Source organism: Barbus barbus, assembly GCF_936440315.1.
Source record: "Barbus barbus genome assembly, chromosome: 6".
Lineage (NCBI taxonomy): Eukaryota > Metazoa > Chordata > Actinopteri > Cypriniformes > Cyprinidae > Barbus > Barbus barbus.
Window position 1 is genome coordinate 25,732,629 of NC_136734.1, and position 12,775 is coordinate 25,745,403.

The following is a 12,775-nucleotide window of genomic DNA, read 5'->3' on the forward strand; positions in this document are numbered from 1 at the left end:
GATCTTATCTATGCACAATCAGCTTGTAACACTCCAAAGAGAAAGGAAAACTTGAAATCGCATCATATGACCCCTTTAAATAGTCATGCATACCCTATATTTCTCACCATTAAACTGGGGAATGAGAAAGTATTTTAACAGGAAAAGCAAAACACACTTGAATAAGAAGAAGTTTCAATTAAAAAATAGCTTCAGTACCCTGACTGTTAACTAAAATCTAACAAGACACAATTATTCAGTCTTTTCGTGCCCTGCTGTTTGAATCTTACAGTGATCTGCAGGTCGGCTCCAGGCGAGAGCTGAGGCAGGCCGGGGGTCTGAGGCATCACTCCTATAGTGAAGGTCTGCGTATCACCCAGAGTCTCTGGATAGACCTCACTTGAAACCTGCCAAAAAAGCACACACACCCGTGCATGAATAGACGTTTATAAAACCTCCGTGTACACGCACATGTTCCCACTAGAAAATATAATCCGTCTCAAAAACGGATTTAAACATTTCTGAGACAATAATTGGCAATCATTAATGTACTACATAACTAAAATCACTCTCAATATATATATTATTTTTGAGGTATTTATTTAAATCTGTCATCAACTTTATTTCTTGAGCAGACACCTAACAAATAGGCTGAAGCACTTCACGGTCACAAAAACACCCCTGAGGATATAAACTAAACTGTGTTGAACCATTAAAACTCAAATCTTATTTAATAAAGTCGGTGGCGCAGGGTGCAGCCTCAGGCAAGACGAGAAGAGAAAAGAACAAACAAGAAGAGAAAGCAATTTTCTTGAGGACGACAAAAACTTGTGTCAAGAGTCATTAGGGGTTTAAACTGGTGAATTAAATGTCCTTTATTGCTGCTTACACTAATTTGAAACTAGATTTGAAGACAAATTAGATCATTTATACCCAAGTAATGCAGTGAGGTTGGTGAAGGAGAAGTAGGACAGGTGGACAAATTGGCCTAAGAGTGTGAAACAGAGTTGAAGTAAAATGGAGCAAATAGTCCAATAGCGCGAGAGAGGAACAATGTGTTTATCTCTCTAAGAGGTCTGTGTTTGCTTCGTGCATCACTTGTAACAGTAGATACGCTGATCTAAAAATCTGATGTTGTGTGTGTGTGTGTGAGAGAGAGAAAGAAAAGTTCTGTTCAAAAGTCTGGGGTTGGGAGGATTTTTTATCCTGTTTTTTAAAGAAATTTTGTGCATTCATTTGATCAAAAATACAGCAAAACTATGAAATATTATTTCAATTTATTGCAATAATTATTTTGACAAATTGTATTAACCTCAAACTTTTGTCTGGTGCTTTGAGAATAGAAAAGAGTTTAACAGTGACTGCTGGATGTGTGTTTGATGAAAGGTAATGTTGATTTGTTTTAAGTGGGCCAATCAACAAAAAACACCCTAATGAAATGGAGAATTATTTCTAACCATCCAGTCAACATGACAGTATTTGCCTCACAGTGTGTGTGTGTCTCACCTGAAACTGAAAAGTTTCCCTCTGTGTCCCGGATCCATAGTGTCTGTACCAGACAGTTCCTTCATTAACATCTTGCTGTGTAAATGAGCTGGTTGGTGTGGTATCCTGACTATCTGAGAAGGACTGCCATGCCTCCATAGGACCATCAGCGGACATAGACACCAGCACAATCTCTCCTAGACACAAAAATATACAAGATACCTTTAGAAAGAAGCATTTGACCTTTTTACGTTTATGGCACTGAATTGAGTTTAGAAAGAAATACAGACATTGAGTAAAGAATGCTGGAGACAGATGATGAGGATACCGTATTTGGGCTGTCCACTCTCAGAATGAATGGTGTACAGGATTTCAGAGTCACTGGTTCCCTGGAATTGAGCATTGAGGCACTTCTTAGACAGCTGTACCATTCCTCCCTCCCTCACCCAGGTCTTGGGCACTGAACGCAGGTGAGGAGTCAAGCCAACCTACAGGGAAACCATAATGCACCTTTAGGATTAATGGCATGTTTATTTCAAACTATAACTGCTTGTACCTTATAATAAAGTTAAGGTTATACTCTACAATTCAAAGGTTTGGGGTTGGTAAGATTTTTTAGTTGTCCCTTCCTCTCACCAAGGATGCATTTGCTTGATGAAAAAATTATTATTAATCCAAACAACTGTTTTCTATTTTAATATTTTTTAAAATGTAAAAGTCTTTGTCACGGTCTTTAGAAATCATTTGAATATGATGATTTGCTGCTATAAAGAAATAATTCTTAATATAATATTAAAAGCAGCTTATTAATAGTTTTGTGGAAACTGTGATATACAGTTTGAAATTAAATTGGTACAAAAGATTTCTAGGTAACACATTCACTATTAACAAAGACTTTTCCTTCAATAAACTGCTAATTTGCTGCTTATTAATCGTAAGGTAGTTGTCAAGTTTAAGTATGGAGTAGGACTAATGTCATGCAGAATAAGGCATTAATATGTGACCCTGGACCACAAAACCAGAGATTTATACAACATCTGAAAGCTGAATAAGCTTTCCATTGATGTACAGTATGGTTTGTTAGGATCGGACAATATTTGGCCGAGATACAACTATTTGAAAATCTGGAATCTGAGGGTGCCAAAAAATCTAAATACTGAGAAAATTGCCTTTAAAGTTGTCCAAATGACGTTCTTAGCAATGCATATTACTAATCAAAAATTTCATTTTTATATATTTACGGTAGTAAATTTACAAAATATCTTCATGGAACATGATCTTTACTTAATATCCTAATGATTTTTTGGCATAAAAGAAAAATAGATAATTTTGACCCATACAATGTATTTTTGGCTGTTGCTACAAATATACCCCAGCGACTTAAGACTGGTTTTGTGGTCCAGGGTCACATATGGGTTTTATAAGTAATATACAGCCAAAATGCTAGTAATATGCATGCTAATAAGCAACTACTTAATAGAGAGAATTGGTCCTTAAATTAAAGTGTTAGCCTACCGATTTCTAAGTAAAAGTATTAATTTCTAAAAAGAATGTACTAACTTTCAAACTTTACCATTAGGATGAAGTATTTGCAGTGGTTTAATCATTATAAAACCACAAGAAGATGCCTTTCTTGCATTTTACATTGAGAAACATCAATGCCACAAGAAGATCACAAAGACACATGTTAATCATACATACTCAGCTATTGCTATGCCAGGAATCTTTAGATCCTAACAGGGCTCTGAACATCCCTACGCTGGCTGAGGAGCTCATTGTAGTGAATAAGATCATCTGCTTCACAGATAATCAAAGACCTTCAAGGACGTGGGGAGATGAAAGCTCCAATTCACAGAGGAAACACCTTGGCACCCTTCCACCACCTTCCTGCTGATCCTGATCACCTCTCTGAGAGCGGGATGGATTTATAAAGCGAGGTGTTCACGGAAGAGTTCACTCTTAGGTCAAAACTATAGTCTGTTTTCTAAAGAGCCCCACAACTTAATTCAGAGTTTTGCTGCATTTAATATAGTGAAAAAGTTTTTTTTTCTGGTGTAACCTACTGTACTCAGGTTGATCCATTCATTTTACGCAACATTTCCAACTTCAATCGGAATTCGATGTTACTATATGAAACCATTTTTTAAGATTGTTTGAGATCAGGGACCTTGCTCCCAAAGCCAAAGCCAACAAGTCATTAACCCACAGTCGTCATGTTGGCTACTCAGCTTCACCTCTTTCTGCTCTCATCGCCTTGTGTTGCAGATGTAACGTGACCTTTCCACTCACTGGTAGTTATGTGAGCGCAATAGACCTTGATGTGGCCTTTATGCATTTCTGCCCAATACAACGTACTGCGATCCCAATAAAACAATAAAAACAATGTGCTATTGATCTGAAAACAGAGCGTTTACTGCGAAACAGGGCTTCCATTAGTCAAAAGCCGCTTAGGATGGTAGATAACAGGCTGCAGCAGAGAACAAGGCAGGTGTAATCGGATGACACTACAGAGAGATATGTGGATAAGGATAAGGGTGTATGGAAGGGGGGACAGAGCTTGAAAAGCAAACAAAGTGCTGCAATCTGGCTAGACATCAGCAGGCTAAGGGCATGTCAAATAGTCAGAAAGCAGTGATTTCAAGTGTAAATGGGGTGGTGATTATTGTATAAGTGTGAATGAATGGAGAGAGGTATGAGATAGTGGTGTTCACCCTGTCATGAAAAACACTTCATGCACTGCAGTCTATATCACAGAATCTATCCATTGTGTCTCAATGTACCTGCACTGTGAAAAAGAAAACGTGCAAATTTGTTTTGTAGGGGTACTTATCATATTTGTACCATATCTACCGGGTACATATTAGTACCTTAAGGTATAAATATGATCCTGTGAAGGAAACAAACCCCAACAGCGCACTGTAAAAGTGGTAATCTGTAACCGAATTTGAGCTGTTTCTAGCTTAAAACCCTTTAATGAGGGGGTTTCAACCCCAAAATATTCCCTTCTAAAATTATAACTGAAGCTATATAATTTTATGTATAAATAACCATGTGGGTGCCTGATGCTGGGGCCTATCTCTGCATCTCAGGCTGAAAGCATGTAAAGACCGATTTATACTTATTAATATTAATATTAGTATTAGTATTAATCTTGCAACATTTTGTTTCCAAAATCAAATAACTGGCTTTTATATTATCCCTGTTAGCTAATTATTCAAAATATATCTAGGTCTAATAAGTGGTTACATATTTTTCACTGTACTCTTTTTGAGTGATTTCATCACGATAGTGAGCATAAATAACACATAAAACAATAAATAATTTAGCAGTAGCCTACGGCTCAATCATCAAGGTGTTTCAGTATCACGTGGAGTGCAGGAATCCATAATTAGCCAAAAATCCTTGATCTAAGTCCAAAATTCAGAAGAGCTGATGACCTGCTTTTTTGCCACTTAATATTTTTTACTCTAACATGAAAGTACATGACACATTGATAGGCCTATAAATAATGATAAGGTAACTAGTATATAGTTGTAAGTTCAAAAACAGCACATTTAGGATGATTAAATATGAACTGTCACTTAGCAAAACTTTTTCCAGAGTGAAACCTGTCATGTCTGTACCTTTTGCTCAATGCTGATGTGAAACAGGATGTTCTGGTAGCTGTGCCCATCATTGACCTGCAGCAGAAGTCTGTCCCGGTCTCCTTCTGAACCGTCATGTACATACTGCAGCTGCTCACGATCCAGGACTTCCAGTTTGAAATGGGTTACCTGCACATCACCATGCACGTGTGTCAGGTGGCCATGTTGAGGCGGATCCATAACCGTGATGAAAACGTCTTGTGGATTATCAAGGTCACTGATGTGAAGAATAGTTCTGCTGATGACGGCTGTCTCACCAGAGTTAATGTACAGAATTTGGTTGGTGATCACAGTGGGTGGCTGTGAAAGGGGTAGAAAACAAACAAACATTAAGATTCACCAATAAACAAGTTTCAATGAAACCGGTTTGAGGAAAGAGAAAATATTCTAAGAAAAATATTTAATATTTAATGATTTAACATTTGAGCCCCAATGTCCTTATTCTGTATTCCTTTGCATCTACATACAGTATTTTCCATTTTTATTTAGTAAATTAAGACATGCAGAGGTGAGAATCCCATCAGTGCTTGACTACTGTAGCTCAAATGAAAAACAAGATGTGTGAAAATGAGGGAAATGGAAAGCTAATTTTGACTCATTTGAGGTCCAAATGGAATTCACATGGACACAAATGGATAAAATTTCTTTGAGAATCCAACCTTAATTTATCAATCATGACTTCATTCTTCTCTTTTTGGCCTAATAGTCAAAGAATGGAGATGGCAAATGCTGCAGGCAGATTCAAACTTGTGTTGTCTACATGAGCACCAAAGCATTTCATGCACAATATGCTTTTTGCTTAAAGCAATTCACACTAATGAACATTCATTAGGTTGCTGCTGCACGGAGCTGTGGAGAAAATCAGGCCAGTTTTGTTTACCATTGCACAGGGAAGACAAGAGTAAACGGTTTATTTTCAAAAGACAATCTTTTCCCTCAGGGAGGGATTATTGCATTTTTTTTCACTCTCTTTCTCTTGTAGGAATAGATTTCATGTCCTCTCTATCTCTTCGCTTTAAGATACAGGTTCTATATTTCAGCTATACCTGCTCATTTAACAGCAGGAAGTGCTCCGACGTCTTGAGCTGCTGTTATCAGCCCATGAGGGGCAGGAATGTATTTTGGGTGTTATTTGTTGCAATGACATCCATTAGATTTCTGTTCGGGAGCTCAGGTTTCTCTCTCTCTTTCTGTGTGTGTGTGTGTGTATGTTCATTGGGCTGGCGGAGGTCAGACAGCAAGACAAAGGCAGTTCTCTGGAGACTGTATCTATGAAGTGTAACTAAATGCTGCAGAGAATGGGAAGAGATGCTGGCTCAGTATGAGCTACAATGCTCTCCTCAGAGTGAGGATAATGGCCAGTCAATCTATGTTAAGTATGTGGACTATGGGTGTAAACAAAGATGAGTATATGGCAGAAAGTTCCAATTTTACATAGGCAAAATAACTTTTCGAAAACCATACATTTTTGATGAAGGAATTGCAGAATGAAGCTCTATTACTCAGCGTTCTTAAACAAGATGTGTTTGTGTGTGTGTGTGTGTGTCTACCTGCTGGGAAAGCGCCTGCACAGGAACACTCTGAGGCTGAGAGAACAGCTGAGGATCTGCTGCCCTTAACATGAACTGCCCACTTCTGCAAAACAAGCCAACATTACACTGCTGTAAATAGATTCAAGGATATAAATAACGAGTCAGGGTTTACCTCCATTTTGAAAAACCTGAAATCATATATATTGTGGGGCTATGCTGAAAGAAAACAGCTTGGTAAACAAATTAAATAATGGCACACTGTTGAAATAACCACAGAAAATAATGTCTTAATGAAAATTATTAGCTCAGTCTCTAAACTATACAAGTCGATGGGAAGTAATAGTTTTCATTTCACATTGTGACAAAAACAAACGCGTGTCTGTGTGTAAAGTGGACGAAGACACGATGAATAAAAGACTCGGAGAAGCAAAAGGCAGAGACCAAAATTAGAAAAAGACTGAGTGGCTTTTAAAGAGAAATGATTAAGACTGAAAAAGTGATACATTTGGGAAAAAGAGAGATGAGGAATAAAATAGGAGCGAGAATGTGAGGGCACACAGATCACTTGTTAATTAAACCACAGAGCAGAAGGAAGAGAGAGGAGCTATTAAGAAGATAAACTGTGAGAAAGTTGAGAGAAAACTGAAAGTCAGCAGTCAGCAGTCATCACAAATGCTGTGGCTTATGAGCACTGTGGAGTGTGTGTGTATGTGTGTGTATCCTGTCAAATGCCTCACCAACTTCACCGAGGTAATTAAAGCTAATGACTAGTGCACACTGCTCAAACTCAGTCCATCCCCCAAAACACACACTCTTGACACCCTCTCGCCTTAATATAAGGTCATTTTACTCCTGTCACGGTATATTAATCTACTGCCTCCTTCATGTCTCATGTATCTTTGTCTGTGTCTGTGTATTGTGTGTGAGTGGGCGTGTCCCTTGCTCCGTGATCAGCGTGCCAGCTGATCTCAATTTCCCGCACCAGCTGCTGCCAATTCACTCAGCTATAAAACCTCACTGAATACTTCTCTCCCTTGTCAGATCGTTGGATGTACCTGGATGTGTTGGATGTGTTCCCAGTCAGTATCTCTTCTTGTACCTTCGTCGTCCTGTTCGTGTCCGAGTGTGTCTGGAGTATTTGTCTCACCTGGATCATCACCTGCACTGGATTCTCCCTCGACACTCTTCATCAGCACGCTGTTCATCTGGTCCCTGCGCCATCATCCCATCCGAGAGACTGTTGTTTGTATTGTTCTTGTGTGGTCTGACCCTGAATTAAATATTACTCACCTGCATCTTTGCTTCCGCCTCAGTGATTGTGACAGAACGATCTGACCAGGAAATGGAAGCAGCAGGCGGATCATCCTCATCGTTGGAGGACTTCCTCAGATCCAGCGTCTCTCGGATGGATGCCCAGGAGAAGAGCATGAAGGAGTCAGGGCTGGCAATTCATGCTCTTATGGCGCAGGTGTCCGAGCTCACCCAGCAAATGCAACATCTACAAATTTCCGCTGCGCCGCCCACACCGCCAGCTCCCCTCATACCACCGGAGAGCGTCTCCCAGCCAGAGCCCCGCCTACCAGCTCCGGAATTGTATAGTGGTGAGCCAAACTATTGCAGAGCATTTCTTACGCGTTGTTCCATGCATTTCGCTCTGCAGCCAAGGACCTTCGCCAACGCACAGAGCAGGGTGGCGTTCGTGCTCACCCTTCTGACTGGGAGAGCAGCCCTATGGGGAACGGCGGTGTGGGAGAACCAGGATCCTTGCTGTACCTCGTTTCAGACACTCTCCGCCGAGATGAAGAACGTTTTTGACCGCGCGGCCGCGGGAAAGGAGGCGGCCCGGATCCTCGCGGATCTTAGACAAGGAGAGAGATCGGTAGCGGATTACTCCATCGAGTTCCGGACCTTGGCGGCAGAGTGTCAGTGGAACGAGGAGGCGCAGTGGGATATGTTCCTGCATGGGCTGGCTGACCGCGTCCAGAGGGAGATTTACATTCTGGATTTACCCACCACCCTGAATGGACTGATCGAACTGGCTCTTCGGGTGGACTCCCGACTCTCACGAGTTGAACGGCGGAGGTTACCTACTCGATTTCCGGAGGAAACGCCGACACCCAGAGCCAGTGACAGGGACGCGGTCAGCTCCGTCTACGATCCCGAGCCCATGCAGGTCGGGCGAGCTCGGCTGTCTCGGGAGGAGAAGGAGAGGCGGAGGTCCCAGGGCCTTTGCCTTTACTGTGGTACGGCGGGACATTTCGCATACAACTGCCCAGTAAAAGGCCAAGCCCGGCAGTGAATCTGAGGCTACTGTCGGGTGGGATTTCCGCTGAAAAGACCTCATTTACATCTACACTCCTCCCGGTAAGGCTAAGATGGACAGCACACACTCACGACGGTCAAGCACTATTGGACTCTGGGGCAGAGGGTAATTTTATGGACTACAAATTTGCACTCCGGATTCAGGTTCCCCTCCTACCCCTCACTCATACCATCTCAGTCCACGCCCTCAATGGCCAAACCTTGCCTACCATTTCCTTCACCACTGGACCCATCACACTCATTGTATCTGGCAATCACACTGAAATCATTTCATTCTACATTCTGGACTCCCCCCTGGCACCCATTGTTTTAGGACACCCCTGGCTTACCAAGCACAACCCCAGGATAGATTGGCAGCAGCAATCTGTATCGGAATGGAGCACTAAATGTCATGAGTCTTGTCTTGTGTCTGCTTGTCCGTCTGTTTCTGTTTCCACCTTGCAGGAGGAGGCAGGGGATTTGTCTAACGTGCCCACGGAGTATCTAGACCTGAAGGAGGTGTTCAGTAAGTCTCGTGCTGCTTCTCTCCCTCCACATCGTCCCTATGACTGTGCCATAGAGTTATTGCCAGGTACGTCTCCGCCTAAGGGCAAATTATATTCACTTTCTGTTCCAGAGAGAGAGGTTATGGAGAAATATATTTCTGATTCTCTAGCAGCGGGGTTCATCCGGCCCTCCTCTTCTCCCGCGGGGGCGGGGTTCTTTTTTGTGGGGAAGAAGGACGGATCACTGCGACCTTGCATTGACTACCGAGGGTTGAACAGCATCACGGTAAAGAATACCTATCCTTTGCCGCTGATGTCTTCAGCTTTCGAGAGGTTGCAGGGAGCGTCGATCTTCACTAAATTGGACTTACGGAACGCTTATCATTTGGTCCGCATCAGGAGGGGGGACGAATGGAAGACTGCTTTTAACACCCCCAGGGGGCACTTTGAATACTTGGTCATGCCCTTCGGGCTGTCCAACTCCCCGGCAGTCTTCCAGGCACTCGTCAACGACGTGCTGCGAGATATGGTCGATCAATTCATATATGTTTACCTGGATGACATATTGATTTTTTCATCTTCTCTCCAGGAGCACGTGCAGCACGTTCGACGAGTGCTTCAGAGGCTGTTAGAGAATGGGCTTTTTGTCAAGGCGGAGAAATGCGCTTTTCATGCACAGTCTGTTCCTTTCCTAGGGTACATTGTGTCGTCTGAGGGAGTGCGCATGGATCCTGACAAGGTTAAGGCTGTGGTGGATTGGCCAAGCCCAGACTCCCGCAAGGCCCTGCAGAGGTTTCTGGGGTTCGCCAATTTTTACCGGCGGTTTATTCGCAATTTCAGCCAACTAGCCTCTCCTCTGACCGCCTTGACCTCCCCCAGAACTACGTTCAGGTGGTCAAACGCAGCTGAGGCTGCATTTGCCAAACTGAAGGACCGCTTTGTTTCAGCCCCCATCTTAATTACCCCTGATCCATCACGTCAGTTCGTGGTGGAGGTCGATGCGTCAGAGGTGGGGGTAGGTGCAGTGCTATCCCAGCGCGCTCCGGCAGACGACAGAATGCATCCATGCGCGTTTTTGTCCCACCGTTTGTCCCCTGCCGAGAGTAATTATGACATTGGTAACAGAGAGTTGTTGGCAGTCAAGCTAGCATTGGAAGAATGGCGCCACTGGTTGGAAGGGTCGGGGGTACCTTTCATCGTATGGACCGATCACAAGAATTTAGAATACATTAAAACTGCCAAAAGATTGAACTCTAGGCAGGCTCGGTGGGCACTTTTTTTCGGACGTTTTGACTTCACTCTCTCGTACCGCCCGGGCTCCAAGAACATCAAGCCCGATTCTTTATCACGCATTTTTGATCGTTCCGATCGCCCGTCTACTCCCGAGTGTATTTTTCCGGAGACCCTTATCATCTCCGCACTCACATGGGAGGTCGAATCGAAGGTCAAGACGGCCTTGCAAGGGGTAACGCCTCCGGTCGGTTGCCCACCGAACCGGTTATTTGTGCCAGAGGGATTACGGTCCGACGTTATTCAGTGGGGTCATTGTTCCAGTGTGGCTTGTCATCCAGGAGTCAGTCGCACTACATCTTTAGTCAAGCAACGATTTTGGTGGCCACTTATGGCTCGCGATGTTCACAGTTTTGTTTTGGCTTGCTCAGTTTGTGCCACTGGTAAGACTTCCAATAGACCCCCAGATGGGCTCCTTCAACCGCTGCCGGTCCCTTCGAGACCCTGGTCCCATATCGCTCTAGATTTTGTCACCGCCCTCCCACCCTCTCAGGGTAACACGGTAGTTTTGACCGTGGTGGACCGATTCTCGAAGGCGGCCCACTTCATTCCCTTGCCCAAATTACCCTCAGCCAAGGAGACAGCGGTAACAGTCGTTGACCACGTCTTTCGGTTACATGGCCTCCCGACGGACGTGGTTTCCGACAGAGGTCCCCAATTTGTGTCCAAATTTTGGCGAGAGTTTTGTAAATTGCTGGGTGCTACTGTTAGTCTGTCCTCAGGGTTTCACCCCCAGAGCAATGGTCAAACTGAGAGAGCCAACCAGGATTTGGAGAGAACGTTGCGATGTCTGGTCTCCAAAAATCCTTCCTCATGGAGCCAGCAACTGTCTATGGTGGAGTACGCCCACAATTCGTTGCCAGTGTCATCTACGGGCCTATCTCCGTTTGAAGGTAGTATAGGTTACCAGCCACCAATTTTTCCTAGTCTGGAATCCGAGGTCGCGGTCCCCTCCGCTCACGCCTTTGTCCAGAGGTGTCATCGCACTTGGACTAGAGCCCGCGAGACTCTACTCCAAGTGGGAGCGCGCACCAAGGCCAAGGCCGATCGCCACCGGTCTAGACCTCCCGTATACGTCGTCGGTTCCAAAGTGTGGCTTTCTACCAAGAACATTCCTCTCCGCTCCGTTTCTAATAAACTTGCTCCCAAATTCATTGGCCCGTTTGCTGTCACTAAAATCATTAGTCCGGTGGCAGTTCGCCTCAATCTCCCTCCAGTGTACAGGAGAATTCATCCCGTCTTCCATGTGTCCAAAATTAAACCCGTGTTTTATTCCCGCATTAATCCGCCAGCCCCGGTTCCCCCACCGCCGCGACTCGTAGAAGGGGAACCTGCTTATTCGGTCGATCGTATTCTGGACTCTAGGCGGAGGGGACGCGGATTCCAGTACTTGGTGGACTGGGAAGGTTACGGTCCGGAGGAGAGAAGTTGGGTGCCTGCTAGAGACATTCTGGATCACTCCCTTATCGATGATTACAATCGACAGGTAAGGGAGTCTGGGGACGCCAGGAGGCGTTCCTAGGGGGGAGGGTACTGTCACGGTATATTAATCTACTGCCTCCTTCATGTCTCATGTATCTTTGTCTGTGTCTGTGTATTGTGTGTGAGTGGGCGTGTCCCTTGCTCCGTGATCAGCGTGCCAGCTGATCTCAATTTCCCGCACCAGCTGCTGCCAATTCACTCAGCTATAAAACCTCACTGAATACTTCTCTCCCTTGTCAGATCGTTGGATGTACCTGGATGTGTTGGATGTGTTCCCAGTCAGTATCTCTTCTTGTACCTTCGTCGTCCTGTTCGTGTCCGAGTGTGTCTGGAGTATTTGTCTCACCTGGATCATCACCTGCACTGGATTCTCCCTCGACACTCTTCATCAGCACGCTGTTCATCTGGTCCCTGCGCCATCATCCCATCCGAGAGACTGTTGTTTGTATTGTTCTTGTGTGGTCTGACCCTGAATTAAATATTACTCACCTGCATCTTTGCTTCCGCCTCAGTGATTGTGACAACTCCTGTACGGCATCTGAATATCCAAAATCTG

General features: G+C 44.0%; 1 protein-coding gene across 1 annotated transcript in view; it reads right to left on the minus strand.

Annotated features, from left to right (window-relative positions):
* The window catches only part of LOC306870749 (extracellular matrix organizing protein FRAS1-like), a gene marked incomplete at its 5' end in the record, with an annotated part of 124,404 nt that overhangs the window by 37,207 nt on the left and 74,422 nt on the right, over positions 1 to 12,775 (minus strand). Inside the window, 5 exons of the mRNA XM_079418171.1 lie at positions 270 to 386; positions 1,486 to 1,661; positions 1,793 to 1,952; positions 5,088 to 5,408; positions 6,659 to 6,743. Coding sequence (XP_079274297.1) covers positions 270 to 386; positions 1,486 to 1,661; positions 1,793 to 1,952; positions 5,088 to 5,408; positions 6,659 to 6,743 — 859 coding nt within the window. The remainder of the gene's footprint in view (positions 1 to 269; positions 387 to 1,485; positions 1,662 to 1,792; positions 1,953 to 5,087; positions 5,409 to 6,658; positions 6,744 to 12,775) is intronic.